We start from the raw sequence: 26,282 nt of genomic DNA on the forward strand, positions 1-26,282 counted from the left end.
CTCACACTGAAAGGGTTGTCTGGATTACTTCTGCCTCAACCAGAACTGGAGCATAGACTCACCCCAAGAGGCAGATGGATGCCAGACCCACTATCAGAGACTGTGGCTCAGGTCTGGGCCACCTCTTAGCTGAGAGGTGTCAGGCCTTAGCAGAGGGGGGTGACAGCCATCAAGGGCCACAGCAGAGCTTGCAAAGTGAAACCGAAGCCTATGGGCAGCATGCAGGTAACTGTTTAGTCGCTCAGTCGTGTCCAGCTCTTTGCGACCCCGTGGACATATAGCCCGCCAGGCTCCTCTGGCCATGGGAGTTCTCAGGCAAGAATACTGGAGTGGGCTGCCATTTCCTTAATACAAATACCAAAATGGGTCACACAGGAAACGTGAATTAATTGCTAACCTTTAAAAATAATTAAATTTTTAGTAAAAATCTGGATTGTTGGTTTTTCCTTAAAAGAGCAGACCATGTGGGACCCTGAGGCCTGGTTTCCATGATGGAAACCAACAGCTACCACTGAGCAGGCCATCCTCTCAGGAGGGTGGGGTTTCTCCAGTCTGCCAAAGACCTCATGATTCCTTGGTCAACTGCTTGTCCCCGGGGCAGGGCATCCTCACATCTTGGTTTGCTGGGATGGTCCCCGTTTAGGCTTGTTGTCCATGTTTGAGTATTAACAGCAACCTCTTCACTATATCATATGGTCACCTAGATATAATGCACAAGCCCACTCCACCATACACACACACACAGACAGACAGACACTCCCCGCCCCAAATCTATACCACTGTATGTCAAGCACAGAACCCTGTTATAAAGTGATTTTATTAAATTGATTTGGACATACTGTAGGTCAAATAATATTTTCCAAAGGTAACAATTATGGACTTTAAAGCTCGACATAAAATTAGTAGCTTCAAAAGTGTTAGTCATATTCCCCAGCAACAGCATGATAAAATAATTCAACTATGTAGAAATATAGAACTCTAGGACTAGCTGGAAACTCGGAAATCATTTAGCCTAATGTCCTCATTTTGTATGTGAGAAAACTAGACTCAAAGATTAAGCGATTTTGCCCAAGCTCACATACCTAATAGTAATAAAGCTAGAAATCAAACCAATTTTCCCTAAAACTAAAATTCTATCAGTGATATTTCAACTGGCTCGCTATCAACTAAAAGTCTAGGCTTTTCTCTAATGCTCCACACTACTGTGACATGAAAGAGGGTTAAGACACTACAGTAAATTGTAGTCGAGGAATTCAGGTCTGGAAGGGGCTTTATCAAATAACTAAGCCAGCCCTCTCTTCGCAAAAAGGAGGAAGATTATGTGAAGTGACTTCCCAAAGGCTTGTTAACAGAGCTATCCAGATGAAAATTCAGATGTTAACACATGTACCCCCCCCAAATCCCATCTTCTACCTTCACCCACTCAGTTATGTGCCCCTTTTAAATCTCCTTTATGCGCTGAGGTTTTAGTTATACAAAAACCCCTTCCAGTCAAACAGAAGAAATTAATTCAAATATGAAGAGAAAATCAAGCTGTTTCGTATTTCGGTGACTATTTCGGGTAGTTCATTTTCCAACCTCTCAAGACAGTGGACAGACACTGCTAACCTGATCACCCAGTTCAGAGCTTTCAAAAAGCCTTAATTTCCCCCAAAGACTTCCTGAGCAAAAAGGACTACATGTGGGAAATCAACGAAAACAGGAATGAGGAGAGAAACAAAGTTCAAACTTAGTTGCTTTTTGTTGTCATTGGGGACTTTTGGTCTTCTAAACATTCCTGGAGTTCCTCCACATGAGTTTTTAATATCAATGTAGCAAAAAAAAAAAAAAAAAGGGCCTATAAACTTCAGGATACTGAGGGTTCAGCATCTCCCCCGCCCCGCTGCTCACTACACTCACCGCCGGGCAGCGCCTTCTGCTCCGCCCACTGCGCACCGCAGGGCCGCCCCACCTGCGAAAGCTGGGCACCTGCGCTCCACAGCCTTCCCGCACCGCCCTCGCCCGCACAAAGGCCTCCCTGACCGGTATCTATCGCCGCCCCCCACCCCCCACCCCCCCCACCGCTCTAAATCACCACCCTAGGTTATTTTCTCCATAGCACTTAAATCACTATCTCACACTACGTTATCTACTTGCTTATCATCTGTCTCCTCCACCAGAAGTCAACTCCACGAGAGTAGGGCCCTTGTCTGTCTTACTCAGTGGTATCCCCCGCAAGGGGCACAGTGCCTGGCACATAGGAGGTGTTCAATAAATATTTGTCCAATGAATGAAGAAAGAAAAGGAGAGGTTAACAGAGACTTTCCTGCCTACAAAGGAACGGATATGTAATCCTACACATTATTGCCCAAAATTACAGAAACAGAAACTATTATTAGGGACGCCTCCTACCATCCGCTTCTCCTACAGGAAAGTGGCTCCACGTGTTACTAAAGGAGCCCCAGAGGGCAGTTCTGGATGGAGAAAAGTCCTAACTCCGCTCACTTCCTCCTCCCTATTTACATTCAGCTATTGTCCCCCCCAAAAAAAACAAAAAAATATTCAAGTTAAAAATATGTGATGTAGCCACTAGAAAATTAAGTCTAACATAGTGACACAGTGATTAGCAGAATTCACAAAATTAAAGTTCAAGGGCGTGTATGCTTGCCAATGATTTTCTCTGATAGGCAAAGTGGCCATCATGAGTCACCTAAAACCTAAAATGAAATTTGATGCCATCTAGGAAGGGGTGGATATTTATGGGCATTTGGAGGATACACGGGTAAAGTGAGTGCAGAAGCAATGGGATACATGGACAGATATGGAGAGGCTAAACCAAGTGGTAACCTCTGAAGTGCCAGAACACTACTTGGTGGGAGCTGGCCGTTTTCAGATGCTTTCACCTGGGATCAAGAGAAGGAAGATCGTGAGTTCCTGAAATGGGGCAGTATCTGGGCTAACTTTTAGGTTAAGTGTAGACAGAAGGTGACTTGGGAGGCTGTGCAACCACCATGGTTTCCTATGTATTCCACCAGAATCCCAGGAAATGCACACCCACAACTGGGACCTCACAGCCTGCCCTGGGCACACACTCACAGGAGCTCCAGATTCACAAGTTGTGCAACACACTTGGCATGAATCCAAAAACTCACCCTCACACATGCCTCCTGGAAAACAATGTTTTGCTGGGTCCTGCTGTAAAAATTTCTTGGATCAATGTAGGTATTTACAGGGTTTTTCCTTCCTAGTGGCACTTATGGGTTTTAAGAAATTTTTTTTTAACTCTTAGCAAAACACTTTATATAACTGATATTTTGAGATGGTTTCTCTCCTTTGTGTGCACTCTCTGGTGGATGCAGAGGCTGGTGCTCTGACTGAAGGCCTTCCCACACTCATCACACTTAAAAGGTTTTTCCCCTGTGTGCACTCTCTGATGGATGCAGAGGCTGGAGCTCTGGCTGAAGGCCTTCCCACACCCACAGCACCTATAGGGCTTCTCCCCGGTGTGCACTCTCTGATGGATGCAGAGGCTGGAGCTCTGGCTGAAGGCCTTCCCACACTCATAGCATTTATAGGGCTTCTCTCCTGTGTGGACTCTCTGATGCATGCAGAGGCTGGAAGTGTGCCTGAAGGCCTTCCCACACTCTTCACATTTAAAGGGCTTCTCTCCGGTGTGCACTCTCTGATGCATGCAGAGGTTTGAACTATTGCTAAAGCCCCTTCCACACTCACTACAGACATAGGGTTTCTCACCTGTATGAACTCTCATGTGAATCTGCAGGTGTGAGCTCCAATTGAAGGCTTTGCCACACTCATAACACTTATAGGGCTTCTCCACTGTGTGGATTTTCTTATGTCTGTTAAGTTTGGTCGTAGTACTAAAATCCTTACCGCAATCATCACATTTATAGACCTTCTCTCCTGTGTGGTCTCGCCAATGAATATGAAGTTCTGATATATGAAAGAAACCCTTGTCACACTTGTCACATTTATGGGGCTTCTCAGCAGTGTGAATTTTCTGATGCATAAAAAGATCTGCTCTCTCAGAGAAAAACTCCCTGCACATGGGGCACTTGTAGATCATGGTTCCTATTTGGTATCGTGATTTAGAGATTTCCTTACAAAGACTACAGTTACAGGCGGCTGTCTCAGAGTCTCTCATTTGGCCATGGTGGCGTTTATCTCAAGCTGGCTCTATGCGGGAGGTCTGAGGTCGGCCTAAGCTTTTCCCTGCCTGTCTTTCTATGGAAGGTTTCTTCCTGCATAGTGTTCCTCACTCAGTATTATTACTGATTATAAAGTGACATGTATATCCACATCAACTCTGGAACTCATTAACACAGCACTTTCTTTTAGATCCTGAGCTGTCAACATTCCAAGAGGCTGCCAGGGTGCAAACCTTTGTGCTTTTAAGCCCCTGGAATCTTCCTCTTGCAGAATAACCTCGTTCGTCTCACTTGCAGGGAAAGGCCTGCCCAGTGTCCCCTGCGGCCGAGGGCGCGGTCCTGCGTGCTGGCCTCGGTCCCCGGGAGCCTCCCCTTGCAGAGGCACTATGACATCCTGCTTCCTTCGCATCAGACAGGAGCCTCCCAGGAAGCAAGCACCGCGGGTCCAGGCGTGTCAACCCTTCCTTGTGAGGTCTCCCTGCACAGGTGTTGCTCTGGCGGTCTCCTGTAACAGAAACGTAAACACATACACTGAAAATGCCTTTCTCGTCCAGAAAATTGCCATGGATTCTATAATTAATTTCCAATAAGCAAGACAGTGGTGACACAGACCTTCTGTGATCTTGAGGAAGGAGCTCTCTCTTCCAGAGATGTGTCTCTTGGATTTGCAGGTCTGAAGAAGAGAATATGTAGATATCATGCTCCCATTCACAGTCCACGCACATAATCCAATTACAACCACTGACTGTAATTATCTAAGCAACACCAAGGGCTAATATTATTGAAAAAGAGAAGAAATCCTCAGAAGACCTACATGCGAGTATGAGAAGCAGCTGTCTACACAAAGGAGCAATAAGGAAAACTCCCTCCACTTGGAACCTCAGAAGGAACAATGCTGCTGCTTCTGGAGCTGAAACACAATACTGAGGAGCCCTCCAATCCAGAGAAAGTAAATATATGACATGTCGGCATCAAGAGTCATTCCCTCGCTTAACTGTCCCAATGGTTTCCTGATGTTCTTAGAATCCCAATTCTTAACCTAAAACCCAAGGTCCTGCACGGCCCTGCCCCCACCTGCTCCAACTTCACACACAGCTGGGTGTGTCAGCTGCCTCTCTCTCCTCTTCCTCAAGAAGGCTCCTGGCTAAGACTCTATTTAAGTCTCTTATTTGATTCCTTCAGAGTACAGTGAACTTGTAATTATCTAATTGTTCCTTGCTTTTTGTTCTGTCTCCTGTGCTAGAAAGTAAACACCAGGAGGGAGGAACTTAGTATGTTGCTCACTTACATTCTGGCCAAGCAGGTGTTCAATGGATACCTGCTGGATGCATCCACAGGGTACTTAATGGCATCTCCTCTCTCCCGCAGATATGTCCTGCTTCATTCTGGTACAGCAGGTAAAGGTATGTTTTCCACTGCCTTATTATCAGACTTTTGATAACCAACATGGGACAAAATATACACCAAATAGACACAGAAGAAAATCCCCAAGTACTCAATCTGAAATCTTTTGAGGTTTAGGATGCCTTAGCTACATTTTCATGTCCTGTATTATGCTCAGCAAGTGATACTTCAGTTACTTAGTTAATGAAATAAACAGATCTTAGAATAACATTCTCAATACTATGCTCAATACAAAGACAGGGTACACAAGGGCTTGAGGAGGTTTCTTTAACATTAAAATCACAAAATAAGGGGACCTCCCCGGTGGTCCAGCAGTTACGATTCCAAGCTTCCAATGCAAGGGATGCAGGTTCAATCCCTGGTCGGGGAACAAAGATCCTACATGCCAAGTGGCATGGCCCAAAAAAGAAAAAAAAAAATGCAAAATAAACAGTACTGTTTCCAGATGGAAGTGTCAGAATAATGTAATTCATCTAAACAACCAAGGTTTCCGCAAAAGAAAATATAATCAGTGTGTGAAAAATTATATATGCATCTATCAATCCCAAGATATACTGGCAAAATAGGAGATGGCCAGTTTATTCACTCATGCGGTACCTGTCACAGCAAAACTGCAGGCAGCCCAAGGCCCACCCACTGGGGAGGGCTTAAACCAACTATGGGGCTTCCTTACAGGGAACTACTGCTCAGCCATCAAAACGAGGGAATGGGGACGAGCACGATGTACTGACACAAGTAAGCCCAGGGGCTGGTGCTGGTGGTTTAGTTGCTAAGTCGTGTCCAACTCTTGTGACCCCATGGACTGTAGCCTGCCAGGCTCCTCTGTCCATGGGATTCTACAGGCAAGAATACTGGAGTGGGTTGCCATTCCCTTCTCCAGGCCCAGGTAATACTATCTAGGAAAAACAAAACAAGGCACAGATTAATATATCCAACCTGCTAACTTTTGTGCAAAAAAGGCGGGGAATGTGAATTATTTACATATATCTTTATGTGATGTATAAAAGTAAACATGGAGAAAGATAATACAAAATGAACTTTTTATTGAAGTATAATTTACAATGTTCTGTTAGTTTCAGGTGTACAAGTGATTCTGTTATACATTTAGATATATATTCCTTTTCATATTATGGTTTTTGCAAGATATTGAGTATAGTTCCTTGTGCTTGAGTTGAGTAGGTCCTTGCTGTTTTCTATTTTATATGTAGTAGCGTGCATATGTTAATCCCAAATGCCTATTTTATCTCCTCCACTTATCCTGCTTGGTAATAGTTAAGTTTGTTTTCTATATCTGAAAGTCTGTTTTTGTTTAATACAAAATGAATTTAAACAGGAAGAAGGAGAAAAGAATGATGTAAAATTTCTCTGAATGTAACATTATGTTGTTTTGGCTTTGGAAACATATGTTTATATATTCAAAAAATGAAATTAAATAAACAAGAAAAGCAGTTCCTGAAATTTTAAAACAAAATGAAGAAAATGAACCTTAACTTTCCTGTTATCCACAAAAAACTTTTAAGTACAAGAGACTGAATGTCCATACTTGGAGGGAAATTCTGTTGATAAATAAAGCTGCAAAGAACTTAAACTTCTTTCATAGTTTAACTGAGTTATAACAAATGTATGTTCATAAAGTAGGATAATGCAAATAACTCATTATGGTAATGTTGTTGGGAACCAAGATTCAAAGTGAAAGAAGTGAGATACTGACATAAAATCAAAATTAAGGAAAAAAATCTTATAATGTAAAATTTGATTTAGAAATATCTGTTTGAATTCATGTTTCCCTTCCTCTTTTTTTTTTTTTTCAGGGTATCCACCAAAAAGGCCTGTAAACAATGATAACCAACAGCAGTGGTCCCTTCTCTTATGGAACCTTCTCCAGCAAATGGCACAGGGATCTTTGCAGAGTGGCTGGTCTCAAGGCCAGAGCAGCACTTTACACAGTGAGCCTTGGGACACCTTGTTACGCCAGAATGTGAGGAGTCATGCCAAAGAACACAGATGCCAACTTATGAATAGACTCCCATTGGCCAAAACTGGGACAACTGAGCGTCAGAAGGAATGATGAATGTGATCCATTGAAACACACCAAATATACAAAATCCCCGAATTCACAGTGACGACAAGGGGTGGGGAGGCATGGAGAGAGAAAGAGGGACAGACAGAGACAGAGAGACAGACTCAAGGCACTAGACTAAACTGAAAGTTACAGAATACCAACTTTTACCTTTTTTGAAACTTGGCAATTAAAAGGAAAGAATGTCTTCCTCTATAAACTCTTTCAAGAGAATGCAACAAGCCAGCTAGTAAATGTGCAACTGTAACGAAATGAATGATTCAGACCATGGCAAGAAATGGGCAAAAACATCAGATGAAAGACTGATCAAGAACTTCTTATACTTTTGAGGATCCCACTATCAACCCCGGACCCCCTTATGTCAACATACTCCAAGAGGAGCAAGTACACCCCCTGCCTCCTGGCCTGATGGCCACAGCAACCACACAGCGTCACCTGAAACATTCTTGCCAAACACGCCTCCTGGACTCCTTTTTATTTGAGGGAACTAGGAGGGACGGCTAGGGAACTACCAGGATGGATAGGGAACTATCCAGGTAGTTGCTACCAGGATAGCAGCAATCACCTGCTGCTATCCCACAGCAGGCTAGGGATACAAGCAGAAAAATAACAAAATGTGAGCCAGTCCACAGGACAACTGCCCATTTCTGCAACAAGTAAATGGTGTGGAAAAGGTTGGAGGGGAGGGTGGACTGCCCTGATGGTCTAGTGGTTAAGACTCTGCACTTCCAATGCAGGGGGCTTGGGTTTGACCCCTGATCAGAGAACTAAGATCCCACATGCTACATGCCACAGCCAAAAAAAAAAAAAAACCAAGAAAAAAAAGTTGAGGTGGGAGCTGCTCTAGATTAAAGACACCTGAGATATAACAATCAAATGTAACTTGAGGACCTACCTTCTTAGGAATTTGATTCAAATAAGCCAGCTGCTAAAACGGGACAACTGGGGAGATGCTCATTAGGGACTAGGTATCAGATTACACAAGGAACTGGGCTCACTGTATGTGGTATGATGATGCCTTTGCAGTTGTGTAAACCAATATCTGTATTTTTAGAGATGTATACCGAGGCTTGTAACAATGAAATGATGTCTGAGGTACATCTTAAAATGCTTGGGCTAGATAAAAATAACAGACAAAGCAAATGCGGGAGAACTGTTGTAACTGTCGAATCTAGGTGACAGATAAATAATGAATAAGACAGTCGATCTCTTCCTTTGTGTATGTCTGTCATTTTTCATGATAACAAAACTGGCTAATACTGGGAAACATTCTTTGCCTGCTCCTCTCGCAATGACAAACTGACCCCCAAACCTGGAACACTGCACAGAGGTGCACGTGAACCAAGCAGATGCAGCCCTCCAGTGGCTGCGACCTCAGCAGTCCATCCTGAGAGCGTGAGTGTGGGTGCACTCCAGACATCTCTGGAGAGCGGAGGGAGGCTGCTGGGGATGAGCAAGGGACGCAGGAAGCAGTGCTGCACTCGGTTCCTCCTTCCCTCACCAGCTCCTCAACCGAGATGCCGTGGTTCCCCTGGGGCCCTCCCTTGGAGAGGCAGTGGCCAGGGTCAGGGCATCCATCCAGACTGGCCTCAGAGAGACTGGCTCTGCTGGTGACGTGAAACTCCTGCAGTCGTCGGGCGTGACCTTCCACCAGAGTACCTCTAAGTGGGGAAATCGGGTACTGCCGTGCCTTCCAGGTAAAAGGCCTGGGCCCAGCTGTAAGTCTCAATGCACTGAGCGCAAGCCATATTCTGCAGGTAAAAGGCCAGGCAAACAATCTCCAGACTTGCCATGTGACCAACAAGAGGACAAACAGGCATCAAGGATCCCCACCGCAGCCTTTCCTAAAACAGCACCTGTCTCACTGCCTCTTCACAGACAGCAGACCAAGAGAGCAGGGAGGGATCACAGAATTCTACACGCCGCAAGGGCACGATGCTCCCATGAATCTCTCCCTCGAAGCATGTTTCCTATCCAGTGTCCCATAAGGGCTTTCACGGGGACAGTGTATATGACTGGGGACCACCTGGGAGACCTGAGGAGGAAGTGGGCTTGCAGCTGACGTTGCCAGGCACCACCACAGGCCATGTCCCAACTCTCCACGAGACTTTGAGGCACCATCACCAAGTCCGTGCCTTCAACCTGCATGTGAGGAAACCTTTTCAAATAAGAAAGGTGCAGAAATGAGAGGAAAAGGGTTTTAAGTAGCCCAACTGCCCCAAACCCCACCTTTCATTAAAAGGAGTTTCTTCTCTCCCTGAGGTCTGTCCATCAGGAGATCTGCCTCATGTCAACTATGTGACACCAACACCACCTCATCAACACCTGTCCCTAGGCCACTTAAAAGTAAGGGATCTAGGTGAACAAACAACTGCAGCTGAAATGCAAGGAAGTTAAAAAACAGATGAGCCCTAAATACAAAGAAACTACGTCCTGAAAGAACAAAAGGTCTGGGCCCTGGCACAGGATAAGGGTCACCTGGAGACGGAGACACAGGATTAACGGGCCAGGAGGACGGGGCTGTTGCCCTTGGAGGGCTAATTGGGCCACGTGCTCCCAAGTCTAGACACAGTTCAACCAGCGCTGTGACCAGGAGGCGGCACTGCTGCTGGACTGTGGGGTGAGGCCCAGTGTCTACCGCAGTGGCCTTGACCTTCCTTGCAGGCAGCACACTTGTTTCCTATGGCATCAGGCTTGGGCCGGGGGAGGAGGCACAGGGTCTATCATTTCTCTTGGAGTTTTGCTGACAATGGTTAGTGGGCTCCAGGGTGGGAGAGGAGCCCACTCTGGTCCTACCTGCAGGGGGCAAAGGTCAAGAGGCAGGTACAGAGTGGGGACACTGATTTTCTCTCCAAATTTCAGCCTGAATTTGTTGAAAAACTCAAAGATAACAGTCCCTCTGCCCTGGGAAGAAGCTCATGAGGCTGTGCTGGGGAGGGAAGACTGGATGTGGACTTTGAAACAGGATTATTTAAACATACTTCTGTGTGTGCCTTTCATATATTACTGTCTTTTACACAGCTGTCCCCAAAATACGATTCTACATAGGAAAAATCAGTGAACTCATTTTTCATGGATTTCTTGTTTAAACAATCCAGTGGTTACAGAAGGACTCAGGCGCCACAAGGCAGGGGCTGGGGACAAGAGGGAGTGAGTGGGACACTTGAGTCAGCACCCCCCAGGGCCCGGTACTGGGCCAGTGGGAGGCACCAGTGTGGCCATGTCCAGAGGACAGCCAGCTCCCCCACAGAGAGGCACAGACTGGGAAAGGAGACGAGTGGATGCTCCAGAACACTGACTTGGACCTAGACACACTCCGCACAGGCTGGCTGTGAAATCAAGACCAAGCCCCTGATTGAGCAGGAGAGAAAGCCATGCACACCCGTCAAGGAGGTGGCAGACAGCAGCCTTGCCCTCAGACCCCACAGCAAGCCGGCTGCCGTGGTGCGCCGTGTCTGTCTACATGCTGTGGCTCCTACCACGCATTGAGTGTAGATAACCCCACTCTACAGGAGCCGACTCTAATAGCCCAGTGGAAGCTACGTCAACAGAGATCAAACTAACTTTCTATCCAGAACCAGACCTGTCAGAACATATGGGCTTTTGGTTCTGACATTCAGAGGGACAAGGGCATCCTTCCTGGAAAAGATAAAAATGAATAAAAAAAAAATTGGAAGGAAGACATTCCGATGCCTCCAGCGTCAACCAAGGCTCCTACTACCAATGGCAGTGGGCTGCACCAGCCACGTGACTCGTCTCCTCCCCACGTGCAGAGCAGGCACTTGTGTCCCAGGGCCTGGAGAAGGTTCTCAGAGACTATCAAAGGGCTGTAGCTCAGATGAGGAAGCCTCAGACTAGTCAGGGTGAAAGAATCCCAATCAACTCCCAGTCTCTTAATTACTAGGAAGTGTTTTACAGGAAGATCCCAGTGTTCCCAGTTGCCCTAACACATATTGGTTCATGCCATGCTGTTGAGTGTTTGATATCTAAGTGATACTCAAGAGAATCCAGCCCACCCAGAAGCAGGCCCAGAAGAAAGGTGTCCCTGATGCCAACAGTCCTGGAAACTGAACTCAGATGCAGGATCAGCCTGTGCGAGAGTGCATGCACACGTTCCACAAACACTCAGCCCCCAGTACTTGTTGGGCAGTGGGCTGCCCTCTGGAAGATCCTGTGATGAACAACACAGCCGTGGCTTCTGCCTTTGTGTGGCAGACAGTCTAGCAGGGGAGGCAACGGGCTCAGTGCTGTGCAAGTGGTGCTGTGGCTGAGAAAGGCCGTGGGGACACAGCTGCACGCCTGAGGGGCATCCCAACTGGCTTCACATCAAAAGGAAGATGTCCAGTAAACTCTACTTTTAAACTGAAACCAAAAGGAGGAACCCTTTCGGAGGAACTCACCCTGGGGAAGGGCAAGTGTCTAGAGACAGCCAGGATGACCAGCCCTAGGAGCGCACTTCAGCACGTGGGAGGCAGAAGGGCGGGGTGGTGGGCAACTCTGCCCCTCTCTTAGCTCTACCAGATTATGGTTTCCTGTGTGATGGGAAAGGGTGCTTTCTTAGGATAAAACTCTAGGATTTGAAATCGAAGGGGAGTGGGGAGCAACAGGCAATAATGTTCTGTCTGGAAACAGGAGGGGAGGCTTTCTAACTTACATGTAGCTTCTGCCATGTCCACATGGCCTCCGATGCCGTAGGAATCTGTCCCCAGAGCCTGGTCAGTGAGGGAGCGAGGCTCCTTGCTGCAGGACTGAGGCAAAGCTGGCCTACTGTGGAGCGTATACACCTTCACTCACCCGTCCCCACCACGTCCCTTTCCACAGCAGCCGTGACTTTAATGTCCCCCCAGATTACCACAAACCCTGCCAGGGAATCATCTGCTAGCGAGTCTTAAGACTGCATACCCTCTAGCGGGCCAAGACTATGAAGAAGCTCCAGCCTCTCATCCTCACCACCAAGAAAACATTTCAGAAAGATTACACTCTTCTGTAGACACCAAAGCCTATGAAACCTACCACCCATCCGACAGCCTAGTCCTGAGAGCAAGAGTCTCCATGCAGCCCCGGCCCTGTGGCCCCAGCGGCCCTCACTCCTTCACACTCAGCCCACTGAAAGCTGCCTCTCCCCCAAGAATGGCACTTTCTGCCCTTTGTCATTCTGCAAAACACACACTTCGCAGCTCTCCCATTTATTTACAGCGTGACTTTAAGCAAGTCATTTAAGCCTAAGACTCAAAGACCTTGAACATAAAAGAGAAATGATACTCACACCTCTATCTCTCGGGGCTGTTACGAACATGAAATGAGACTGTGCACAAGCCCAGGCTCCGTGTGCACGCCCCTCTGATCTTTTCTTCAGCTTGGTGCAGGTCGGGAAGGCTTGCTGTTCACTGGAGGGCAGCTTCAGGAGCCTGCAGTGCTCGGCCAGTGTCTGGTTACCTCCCTGCATCCGTCCCCTCTCTGGACCATGTGCTCATCCCTATTCCGGATCACCTCTCCGTCAGTGCAGCACTGAGGAGCCAATAATTCAGTGCTCTATCCTCCTGGGGTGAAAGCCAAGTCCCCAGATCTTTCTCTTGAGTTGGGGAAAATACTCATCAATACTGGCTATAGAATGACGAAGAAACTCTTTTCCCTAAAAATTCCTCTTGTATCCAGTTTCGTAGCTCAGAATAAGGCTTGGTCATGGTATCCATCACTTTCCTGCCCCCTTTCTCTGTGTCTCTGCTACCCACAGAAATGGTAAAAGTGTGCTCTAAAATACGCCCTGCACATTCTGCTTTCCTCACTCACTCCAGGTTTAAGGCTCCTCCTCCAACACACTAAGCCAAGAGCCTGACAAACAGCCTGGTTCACCATATAACCACGCTCCAGCAACAGGCAAGAGGTCAGATGCCTTCAGGGTTGGGTAGGGAATAGAACCATGTGCTCTTGTCCACTTGAAGACATCAGGGGTGAGTGGGCCCCTCCCACCTACTCTCCCTTAAAAGCATTCACTCCTACAAATACAATGTCATCAGGCTGAAAGTGGTCCACCAGCTACAAGCTGAGTCTCTTGCAAAAAACCCAACCCATGAGCAAGGGATCCCAAATAACCATCCAACCCTGGGAGGCTTTGCAGCTGCTGTCCTAGACCAGGAGTTCTCAAAAACCAAGACTCTTGAGGATTCCAGACCCTTACAAAACAAGATCAAATGACTTTCAAGATAATACTAAAACGTTGCTTGCTTTTTTTCACTGTGCTGGCACAGGCAAATGCACTGGCTGGCCAACGTGCCCACTCCTTAGGCTCCTCACATAAAACCCTGTGGCAAAGGCACCAGTAGTTGAAATATTCTTCACCTCCAGGGTTTCACAGTAAAAAAAAAAAAAGTTCCACTTAAGAATACCCTTGAAGAAGCAATAAAAAATAATTCTTTAAATCTAGACCCTTTTATTATATTTATAACATCTATGTTAAACATATGTTCATTATTTATATTGATATGAAATACACACACATATATTTTAATGTATATTTATCATATTCCTGGTTAAAATGGAGCTACATCAGGTCACGTACCCAAGCACAGTGTTGTCTCAAGGAAGAATGCTTGTCTAACTGTCTGAGCTGCAAACTCAACCGGCCTCTTCTCGACAGAACGTCATTTTTACTTGAGTGACTACACACTTGCTCTGCAGACTGGGATGCAGACATCTGAGATAACAGGAAACTGATGGCATTTATTGCCAACTGTCAAATCTGAGCTTTCTAATGAAAACTAGAATCTGGGAAAACTCCTGTCTGTCACCATGGGCTCTCTAGTCTCCTGAGACTTGAAGACTGTTCTGATGAAAACGACAGTAACACTAACCATGAGTTTTCTGATATTGTACATAATGAAATGTATGAACATTTTCTGCCTCTGCAAAAAGTGAGCTGATGTTGTCCAAACGAACCATGTGTCAGGTAATGCATCATCATGGGTAAAACATCTATTCAAAGTGCAGGAAGAGACCAGGAATTTTAACATAGGATTTCAGACTGCACACTGTAAATAATCTGCAGGAAACCACCACTTGTCAAGTTTGGTATCAGGTCACAAAGGAACTCACAAGTACCTGAAAAGGCTACTGAAACCCCCTTTTCAGTTCTAAAACAACACATTGCAAGAGACTGAGCACAGAAGCAGACATAAATATTTATACCACTCTTCCTACTAAGTGTTTTTTGTTTTAGAAATGTATTATTTTCATAAAAACATAATGTGTTAATGTGTAATGAGTTTATCATTATTTTTAAATTAATACTTTTGTAAAATTTTAGTCTTCATTTCTATTATAAGTGTCGATCCCTGTAATCCACATAGACAGAAAGCCCTTTGAGGTCCTTAATAACACTTTTTAAAGTGTAAAAAGATCCGAAGCCCAAAAAGGGATTGAGATTCTATCTCAAACTCACTTTTTTTAAAGCTGAAAGTATGGGAACAAACTGTAAGATGAACAGTTAATTGTAGTCAGTCATTTCTATCATCAGCCATCATTATTCTGGGTGTAAGATACTATAAATGTAATGATACTCCTCTAAAGTAACCCCAAAGTCAAGTTTTGTCCATAAGAAGACTGAAAAATAAACACTACAAGAAATAATTCATTTTAAAGGATTCAGAAGTTATCCCATTAGGCAGCAACCCCTGATGTGTTCCTGTAAGACCTTGATTGATCTCTGGCCCAAGGGCCTTGTGATTTTTTATTATCTTACATGGTTCTCCCTGGACATGCCAGATGCCGCTGTTAGTGAAGAAAGAACATGGAACCTGTCCCCAGCCATAAAGAAGTCCCAGAAGTCAACGAGCTCAGACATTACTCTGGCCGCAGTACTGCACCAAGGTACCTCTACCGGACCCTCTTCTACAAGTCCTGGAACAAAAGATAAATGTAAAGACTGTTCGGGTGCCTAGTGTCTGCGTATTGCCGAGAACAGGGCTAAGAAGTTCAAGGCCACCCCTCTCTGCATGCCACAAAGATCCGGGCAGACAGCAGAGGCAGTGTCTATGTCCTCACTGACCCCACTACACCTTCAGAAAATTCCAGTCTAAACTACACATCACACAAGGTAGTGTCGACCTAGATACTCAACTCCATGGGCCCAAGCCACTCATCTTTGCTCAGCTATCTACCTCAGAATAACTTAAATAAGCAGTCACCTGTCACTCACTGATCAGGACTCTGAATGCCACATTCATTCTATTTTGTTTCTATGTCACCATCAGTCCTCGAATGGAAGACACAGCAGCCTGGAAGACACCCACGCTGGCTGCCCAGGGCAGGCTCATGTCCCCAGAAAGCCTTTCCAATTTCCAACACTTTTCCCAGTACCTCACTCCTAAGCTACCAAGGCCACTTTTCCTCATTCTGGTCCCTCTGCACATGCCCTGGGCTGCCTCAATGGCAACAGGTCACAGGAAGCCCCACCTTGTAAGGTCCTAGACCTCTCACCTAGGGGCTGGCTTCCCCTAACACTCTACAGAAGCCACTAAGGCCTCCACCTGGTTTGCTCCCCACACGTCTTCACCTGCCCTTGCTGACAAATCCCCCGGCCAAGCCCCAGCCGCCAGGCCGCTCTTCTGAGCTGGTGCTCTCACTCACACAGGTGAACGTAGGCTTCCTCGTCTTTCCAGGCTAACTTCAGCTGAGAGCGGAGCTTCACTTACAGTGATTCAAGCGCACATCTCTCTCCTGAGCCTAAATGTCCTGCGGTCAAATCCCTCTATAGCCTCAGAACGTGGGCTGGGCTTCTATCTACCCCGGGGCCCGTGCAGGTGCTTACACACTGCACCTTGTCACTGGAGCGCCATGACCTCGGAGCAGGGCTCCTGAACTAGTCAGTCAGTCACTGGCCGCTGGCTACTGTCGGTGCACATCTACTCAGCAGCACACCCTCACCGGTATTCCCACACTCCCGACCTGGCGCTGGAGCGGCTCTTCCTGAATACACCACTGATCATCAGTAGCCTGAGTAATTCAGAGGGACAATTTCCCCAACGGTAGTGAGGTCAACTTTTCAGATCAGTCAAAGGAGGTTCTGACTGAGCAGGAGTCTCCAACTCAACTTTAACAACAACAATGAATTTCAGGACACTTTGGATGCCTTCCTCTTGCTTCACTCCCTCCAGTTGGTGAGAAAAGACTCTGATCCAGTATGAGTCCTGAGCACTAGAGGAGAACCTTGACACTGGCCAGGATCTCCCAGGGAGGCCACTCTGTCCCTACTTGGGGCCCCAGGTGTGTGGGCTCCTCTGTCCCGCTATTCCTGCCCACATGTCCTGAAGCCCTACACACTGAAAGTTCTAGGTTCCCTGCCCTCGCCCTTAACAAAGTCCAGTGGCCAAGGACGTGAGCTCTGGGTTTTACTGAGCTGTAGGGAAGAGAGCCGCTTTCCCTCTGTCCTTGGGATGACTGCTCTTTGTGTGACTTGGCCTAATGATTCCTAATGGAAAAAAGATAAAAGACAAAAGAAACCATGCCAGATTTTTCTTTAACCAGAAATTATCTCAGAGACTATGAAATGAGGTCTGGAGAAGGGCAACAAGTATGGAGGGAGTGATGCCAAGTTTTCTTCTGAGTCTGCAAAGAACAACTGCCTGCCTGTGTGATTTCGGTGATAAAAGCATGACACAGGGACGCACTCCTCCGTTCCCCTCCAGCCAAGTCCTCCCACAAAAATGACCTGCAAAGAGACACAGCAGGGTGTGGGCCTGGTGCTGCCATTCGCTATGTGACCCTGGCTGATCTCAGACTGATCTGTAAAAATATGGATAATAATGTCTACAACACTCGGCTGTGATAATTAAAGAAGATAGTAAGTGTGAAAGTACTTATCAGGGTGCCCGCAGCCTCGCTGAAGCCAAATAAATATGAGTTTCCTTATTTCCCTTATTTTAATTAATGCATGACACATGCATTCATTTGCCAAGAATGTCATTTCACAGAGAGAGGCTTCCCGAGGCCCGGCGGTGCCTCTCCCTGTAATTAGGGTTCCTCCTTTGCTCAGAGTCAAACGCTGCTTTCTCACCCTCGCATCTGTCTCCTGCGCCTCCCAGCACTTTTCCCTCTTGACCCTCTATTCAAAGGATCGTTTTAAAACACGCCTGACTGCAGTGACATCTCCCCTCACTTTGAGCTCCCCCACCTCTCTCCTGCTCTTGAACACTATACATAGAAATGACCGCCGGACAGGACAGAGTGTGACTTGCTTCGGTGATGTATCACCTGAGTACCCACATACAAGGCTCAAGTTCATCTTATCTATCTGGTAAATGTGTAAACATCTCTATACATTAGGAATCATAATAATTTGGTGGGTGGAACACTGGGCTTGCATGCAGTCCTAAGTTCAAATTCCTGATCCGTCACTAAACAGCTGTGTGACCACAGGCTGGTCACGCAGCGTTAGCTCACTCATCCACAAAGTGGATGGTAAGACCCGGCATTAGTCATTCCAATGCTCATTCTCACTGATATCGTGTAGCTTAGAGGCCTCAATCTCATTTAGCCCTCGAGAAGGAGCAGTACTGAAGGGGGGACTGAAAACAAAACCTTCCCAGTTCACAATGAGGACCCTCAGTGCCCGAAAGGGCCCAGCTAAGTAAAGGAAGGAGAAACACAGCCTGGACCCAGGGGACCTCGAGAGAAATGAAAAGTGGATTTTTAACAGGCCTGTCTTGAGTGACACTAGGATTGGTAGTGCCACAACAGTTGGCAAGTCAAAAAGTTTACAGATTTGGGATTCTAATTTTTAATTGTTTAAAAAAACACATAATAAAACATACCATTGCTACCATTTTTCAATGTAGAGTCCACGGCAGTGTTAAGTATGTGTGTGTCAGCGTGAATCATCTCCAGAACCTTTCCATCTTGTAAAACTGAAACCCTGTGCCCGTTGAACAACTCCCCCTTCCATTCTGCTCTGTTTCCATGAATTTGCCTACTTTAACTATCTCAGATTCTGGCTACTTTTACACCTGGGTCACTGCTTGTAACTTGTTTTATTCGGGAAACCAAGGTGAGTGTGACTGGGGGAGATAGGTCTGTGGAGCAGGCTCCCTCAGAAGCACGAACCTTGAAGGCAGCTCACAGCTTAGCTGCTGCCATAATCCCAGGCTGGATGCTCTCTGGCAGCTGGAATTCAGGATTAGCACGGCTAGAGAGGCATCACCACCCCTTTCTCAAAAAGGGCCCAGAAACAGTTACAACAAACAGCACAGAGCTTCAACATTCAGGCTTTCGACTTGGGAAGACTGACACCCGAGGGGGATCAGTGTCATTGTAGAAACGTGTGCTGGCAGACGACTACCAAATGTGGCCAGTGGCCTCAGTAACACTCCTCAAGCCCAGGTACTCTAAGCAGAAACGAGCACGGGACTGAACTGGAAACACAACACACACCAACACTTCACCATTAGCTAGGCCTGTGAAGCCCGTTCTGATGCGGCATTTCACAGTGGGACTGCATCACACGGAGACCTTCTTTTTCTTCTGTTAGTGGAAACCTTGAACTTGAGACCAAAGTCAGTATGGAAAGAACAGGACTTCACATAAACCGAGGCCTGTATCTCTGGTCTGGCCACTCACAATGAAGAAGGTTGGCTGGGGGCACCCAAGTCAGCACCAGAAAGGAGACAGACAGGGACAGCGTAGAGAGAAAACTCCTTTGCTGCCGTGCCCAGGCAGACTTGCCCAGGCTTCCAAACAGGGCCGGGGCTGGCAATCAATTCAGCTCCCAGAGAAAGGGACGGGAGCGAGCTGGTCAGGAGCAGCCCCCACCTTCCCACCCGGGCCCTGCAGAGTCAAGAAGGGAAAGACACCACACCTCCCCCTGGGCTTAACTTTCTCACCAGGTATAGTAACTACACCCACTAGGACAGAGGCCACTGAAACTCCTTTATCTCACCCAGTCAGTGCTCCTTGTGTGGCTGGGAAGTGAAGTTAGGGCTGGGAGTGGCCTGGAGCTGAGAATTCAGTCTCTGGCAGTGAAGGGGGAAGACAAGAAGCCACATGCCCCAGGCCAATAGCTACCAAGACAGGCTTCTCCTTCCTCCTGCTGCCCAGCTGTACATGTCAAGGACATAAAGTTTTCTCACGAATGTGAACCACAGCAATCCAGATTATGGGTTCAACTGGAATATTTTGGATTTCAACAATGACCAAATGAAGAGGAACAAATACCTGTCCTATGTAAAATACATGTTGTCTTCTTGAGTTGAGCTGAAAAAGGAAAAAAAAATTATTTAAAAATGATCACAAATCCACAGGTTCAAAAGAAAATGAAGGAAAAAATGCTTATGCTGGAAATATGATGCTCTCAGAATTATGTCTGCACAGAGACTGATGTAACATCCTGCCCAAGGTAAGAAGACTTCCAGGAACTCATATTTAAGGAGAAAGCTGATGTTCAGGCTTTGTAAACAAGAAAACACCAGAAACACACAGAGTAACAAACTCAGCTCAAAAGCAAGTTGTGATATCTCAATGAAGACAGGAACAATGGGAAAGACAACCAGGAGACCATCAGTCCAGAAACCAGGTTTCTGATCCAGAGTCCTTCAGGACAGCAAAGGGAAGTGGAACAGCCAAAGGAAAGCTTTAATAACTTTAATGGCTCACATGAAATTGAGAAAATTAGACTCCAGAGGTACAAAGAGGAGCCCCAGATGGGACAAAGATGCTTCTGCTGACTTCAGAGTTAAGGAAGGGTGCCTAAGGTCTACAGAAGTCAAAGCCAGATCCAGGCAAGAGTATAAGAAAAACCATGAGTCAGGGAAATTTGCTTCCTCATTGAGCCCTAAAGGGAACATGCTTAGAAAGAACTCCAAAGACATTTTGGTTTAGAAATAGTTGAGGGTGATTCTCCATCTACAAAAATGGTGAAAAAAGGGGAACACTTACCACAGTGACAGAAGTAAAAACCCCCAAGACATTCCAGAGGAAGAGTCAGGGCCCACAGTGGCTGAAGGGCAACAAGAGCCTTGGGATCCTGCGGGGTCAGAAACATGTGGAGAGAAAAGGAGAAGGCGTGTATCAGGGATGACTGAGGATCACCAGGCTTTTCAAAGAACTGAGTATTCTAAATATGGGGCCCCAGATGACCCTCTTATAATCAAGACTTATTCTAAAATGTGGAATTCAAGGCATGCAGGGCCAAACAGATGATGAGAAAACCCAAGAAACTCTATAAAGGAAAAGCCAGGAATGTCTACACAACTTCACTTCAAGACGCAAGAATCCTAGTATCATAAATAGCCTCATTAGGAATTTATCCACACTGAGTTCTAGGTTATTAGAGACCCAATAACTGACTGGGATTGGCTGGAATCCTAAACAGTCTTAATCATTATGTGAATCAATACTGTTTTTCTCACTTATTTTCCGGGTGAGAAGGTGCTGAAGAAGTAGGGACTGAAGGAGGGTTGAGCCGGTTCATATCTTGGTTTTACCACATGCTGGCTGTGCAGCCTTCACCTCAGAGGTTAAGAATGGGGTTAATGAAGATAAGAAAAAGCACCTGACCTTGTAAGGGACCATTATAAGGCAGTTTGAGGATTAAATAAGTTAATATATGACAAGTATTTAAAATAGGGCCTAGAAAATGTTAAGGGCTGAACCATGGTTAGCTATCATTATCATTATCTTATTTATTCCATCTGCTCCCTTCCCCTCTGCTATATTCTAGAAGTGCTAAGAGTACTTTGGGTATAGATTCCAAGACCTACTTTAAAGTTTGAGGAAATCGCTTTTCCTTGGGAAATTTGATGGCATACTGAGGAAGTCAGGTATCACCGCTGCCATGTGACATTCAGATGGGACACTTCATTTGGAGACTCTGGGGCTGGTGCTAAGTTACTATATGTCTATATAGCTGCCCAGAACTTTGAGAGGAAGGAAACATGTGAATGACATGAGGTTCAAGTCCCAACTCTGCTAACAGCCATTTCAGCAGAAATCACTAATACAAGAAATGGAATCCTACAGGTCACCCTGAGTGACCCTGCAATATCTGAGACTGAATAAAATGGGGAGAAAAGGGAAAAATGAAAATGCTTTCAATATATTTAGGGATTTCAGTTTCTCTACAGGAACAGAGTGTTGCCTCGGAATGAAGGCTGTTAATAGGATATACTTTAAAGGATAGAGACTTCAAATGGTTTTGACAGGGGGCCAGGTTTTTTCTTCCTTGCTGAACTATACATGCCAGTCATGGTGCCTGCTGGCCTGCAAATCCTACTAACGGAACTGCCTCAGCTTTAAGGGTAGGTCCAGCTGCCATGGACCACATGACTGCTCCATCTCACGTCACCAAGCTTCTGAGAGCAGGTGCAGACACCTGACCCATGAGCTTAACGGCGACCTCTGCTGTGGCCTGGAGTAACAGTAAAAGCTGCAACAAAGTCACATGCCCAATCTCTCCCTCAGGAATCTAAACAATACTAAGGACCAGGTGATGAGCCATGAGAGATGAAGCTGAAAGGTTAGGATATACAAAGGAGCTGGAGTGGCCATGTGCAATCACAGCAAACCAAAGTCATGAGGGAGTAGAAACTCTAAGTAAGGTAGAAAAAAGACTGACAGGATAAGGGAAAAGGATAAGCCAGATGGCACAAGAGGAAAAAGACACAGAGGAAAGACAGCAGCCCTGAGACCCCACTGTCGATGGGAAAGACTGCTTCTCTGAGCTGCCTTAGCCTAGCGAAAGCTGCCTAGCTTTCTGGCCTAAGCGCATCCTTAATCTCATATCCTGTTTCCTAAAATGGAATGGATCTCTGCTCTTTGTAACAAGAAAAGAGCACTAACTGAAGCAGTTACTTCAGCTCCCTTGAGAATGGAGTTTTCCCAGAAGGTAGCTCAGTGCCTCCAACAAACAGATTTCTGGCAAGTCCACCCCAGCCAGACATGCCTCAACATCTCAGCAGAAGAGGGGTATCTCATTCCCTATGAACCTTCAGTACAGGCCCCAAAGCTTATGAGCATCTTAATGGCCCATGAAAATGTTTTGAGACCTGAAAAAATAGTTATTGGATGTAAAATATGAAAAGAAAGTAGTAAAATCAAAGTTAATAAATGCTTAATGCCTACAACTAGTCAAATGAAGCTTAACTCTCAGTTCTGTATAAGCTACGTTTGCATGGGATATGGGTACATGTTTCTGTTTGACATGTGACATGCTAAAGGTTGCCAAAGACAAAAGTGCTGAGGCCTTCAGAGGCCTACAAACCAGTCCTGCGGAACCAAACATGCTTGGGCGTAAGCTGGAGCATGCCCACCCTACCCTTTATAGAAGCTTACATGTTAAATATTATGCCTTACTATTAAAACTGAGCAGTGTGAAGTTAGAAATCAACCCTCACCTTTCAAATTTAAACAGACTGTAATTTTAGCACTCCTGAGTTAGGAGTCTATTATTTTTTCTTAATGAAATATTTTACAAAAAGGAAACAACTTCTAGTAGCTGTCCTATGAGTTTTACCAAAAAGAAGGGAAATAATGTTGTTCAGGTTGCAAATGATCCTGTACATTTAAAGGCCATCTGTCAGAATAATAAATCAAAAACTGATCACAGGTACTCTCTTCTTGTATAAGAGTCCCCTCAAATGTCAGGAACAGATCTGAACATTCTCTTCCATTTGGCCAAATTCTCCCTCTCACTGGGCTTCCCTGCTGGCTCAGACAGTAAAAAAAAAAAAAAAAAAAATCTGCCTGCAATGCAGGAGAACCAGGTTCAATCCCACTTGGGAAGCTCCCCTGGAGAAGAAAACTGCAACCCACTCCAGTATTCTTGCCTGGAAAACCCCATGGACAGAGGAGCCTGGAGGGCTACAGCCCATGGGGTCGCGAAGAATCGGACACGACTGAGCAACTAACACTTTCACTTTGAAAAAAACAGAAGGGAGCACAGAATCTTACACCTGAAAAGCACAAAGGCAAATATAATTCTCTTTCTGCAGTCTGCTCATTCGGGCTCTTACTGAGTGAACGAAGACAGGTCTCCATCTGCTCCAGCTGTGGCAACTTCCCCTCCCCATTGTCTCTGCCAGCCTCCCCTCCCCGCTCACTCTACACCTCCTGGCCCTGCCCCACACACCCCACCCCACCCTCCCCCCGCCGGCACCCCACTACATCCCACCCCCACAATGCCTCCTCCGCAAAACTGTTCCCTAGGAACTCCCTGGTGGTCCAGTGGTTAGGACTCTGTGCTTTCACTGCCAAGCACCCAGGTTCCAGCCCTAGTTGGGGAACTAAGATCCAGAAACCTGCGTGGTGTCCAGCCAAATAAAACAAAAGTTCCCCTCCCCTTTAGAGCCCAAGAGCCTTGTTCACGGTTCACTGACTCTAATTTACACGCATCTCCTCGATCTGCAGTCCTCTGCACTTCCTCACCTCTCCTCAGGCCTTGACCTCCTCTTTTATTTCTTCTTTCTAAACGAGTGTCTGCTAAAGGTATGTCCGCACTCCATCTTTTTTTTTAAGCTCAACCTCCTGGCTTGAATGAGAACCATTTCCACAATGACAATTCCACATTCTCTCGTAACAGGAATCCTTCCCTATCATCACACAGTGAACTGAAAATCACTAATTCACCATCTTCTAAGACCCTGTAAAAGGCAACATCTTCCCCAATAACTCTTCTAAGCCAGGAACTTTGAAGTCAACTTCCCCTGCCCCGCCCCCCACCCACACATCCTTCCACTGCATCTGATCTCTGCTTCTTTTCTCGGCATTTAAACCCACGCAAACTCTCTTCTACCTTAAGGAAAACCAACACTTAGCCGTCTCTAGCTGCCATATATTTTCTCCATTTCCCCATCCAGGCTTCTTAGAGACTTATTCTCCCGATTTCTATCCTTTCATTTCCCATTCATTCCTCGACCCACCACTACACCGCTGAAGTTCCTCTTGGCACCTTCTTTCTCATGCTGGACACTCCCTTCTATGACTCCACTCTCACTACATCCACTGGTATCCTCAGTCCGCTTGGAGACTCCTGCCTCTCCCCAAGTACTAGCATTCCTGTGGGTTCCATCCTGGCTCTCCTCTGCTCCCTACTCACACACGGAACAGTTCAACCATCTATCTAGTCCACCGGTTCTTAATTCTAGCTGTTAAAGAAAACCTTTTGTAGGAGTCTGTGTTTTAACTGTTCATAAGGCCTCCAGAGGGCACTCAAACACTTGCTCATAAATCTTCATGGATATTTAGGCTAAGGCATTAGAACTTACAGGGAATTTCACAGTTGATTACTACCTTTAACTAGTTACTAAGCACCATGAAGACTGGTACAGCCGGCTTTCTGCAGGTTCCCCGATCCTAACTGTGAGTCTGGGGGCTTATCACAAGATCCTAATTCTATCATGATAGAGAGATACAGTGATAAGTTACTGAATACTAGTTAACTAAAAACCTGACTTGTGTTTGCTGGCTGACGCCAAGTACTTTGAATCACTGAAACATTCTTAAATCCTATCAAGCTTAATCCTACCCATTTGAAATGCACATCTAAAAATAATTTTGAAAGCCAGAGGGACATAATGGGGTTTATCCGAGGAAAGAGAGTTCAGATTTTTTTTTTATGAATTGTTTTATCATCTACCTAAAGAGGCAGAAGTTATAACCTTCGGGACAGAGGATTGCTCTAGCTGGAACAAGAGCTTCCTTCCAAGATTTGGCACATTACTGTGGAAGGCAATGCAAAATAAGCTGTGGAAATAAGATATGACTATTTTATCAAATTGAAGGTTATAAAAAATAAATGAACTCTAGAATAGCTTTATTGAATTTCTTATATCAGGTGACACAAGAGACACTGCATATTCTCGAGTTAAAATAAAGCTGTAGAAATGCTTTAGAAACAGAAATTACTGCTTTTTCAAATTAAACTTTGAATTCTGCTGATACGACTCCACAGTTACATTTCATTTTTTAAAAATTTCCCTTCTTCCAACCGCTTCCATAGCATGAGTATCTACCACCATAGCTGTGGGTTAGCTGTGGTAATTCTTTACACCTAGGCTAAATAACTTTGATTTACCAAATCTAGGTTGACTCTTTATCCCTTTATCACATCTCTGAGCCATTAGAACCTACTGTCCCTGCCAGTTCTGGGAACTCTCTCCTCAGCTGCCAGAGCACCACCCTCCCCCGAGAACCCCACCTGCCTTCACCACCTGGAGAATCTGCCCCTGTGGGCCCTGCAACAGGAACTGGGTCAGCAGCTGACCCAATCAGATGCTCGTCCCTGAGAGTTCGGAACTGGGAGGTGGAAAGCCAGGGTCTACAAAGTGAACTGAGAGGGACAGTGACTCGGAAGCGACACGGGCAGAGAGAGCTGCACCGGCTCCTGTGACGCTCCAGACGCTAGTGGGCCTCAGCTAAGACACAGCGTGGGGTGCCATGGCAGCCTCCTCAGAGAGCCCCCTGCACTTAGGCCACTTCAAACACGTTTTTTTCTTTTAACCAAATGCTCTCTGGTGAAGACATCTTCCTCCTCTCTGATGAGTTCTTCCACAGGCCCTGCCTCCCCTACTTCTTCCTAGTTGGACCACCCCTCAGCTCTGCTCTGGGCCTCACCTCACTCTGGTCCACACACTGTCACCCAGCCACAGCTGCCATGCCAGCGGTGAGGG

At 46.0% G+C, this 26,282-nt stretch overlaps 1 protein-coding gene across 3 annotated transcripts in view; it reads right to left on the reverse strand.

Annotated features, from left to right (window-relative positions):
* Window positions 1–2,077: 2,077 nt before the first annotated feature.
* The window catches only part of ZNF664 (zinc finger protein 664), a 34,075-nt gene continuing 9,870 nt past the window's right edge, over window positions 2,078–26,282 (reverse strand). For 2 of the 3 annotated variants that reach the window (XM_068989846.1, XM_068989845.1), the window contains exons 3-6: window positions 20,554–20,641; window positions 19,834–19,872; window positions 4,758–4,818; window positions 2,078–4,650 (exon numbers count right to left, since the gene is read on the reverse strand). In XM_068989846.1, the coding sequence (XP_068845947.1) occupies window positions 3,278–4,141 (864 nt within the window). In that variant the 5' untranslated portion in view covers window positions 4,142–4,650; window positions 4,758–4,818; window positions 19,834–19,872; window positions 20,554–20,641 and the 3' untranslated portion in view covers window positions 2,078–3,277. The remainder of the gene's footprint in view (window positions 4,651–4,757; window positions 4,819–19,833; window positions 19,873–20,553; window positions 20,642–26,282) is intronic. The other variant, XM_068989847.1, reaches the window with a different exon arrangement.

This window comes from Capricornis sumatraensis, chromosome 17 (genome assembly GCF_032405125.1).
Source record: "Capricornis sumatraensis isolate serow.1 chromosome 17, serow.2, whole genome shotgun sequence".
Classification (NCBI taxonomy): domain Eukaryota; kingdom Metazoa; phylum Chordata; class Mammalia; order Artiodactyla; family Bovidae; genus Capricornis; species Capricornis sumatraensis.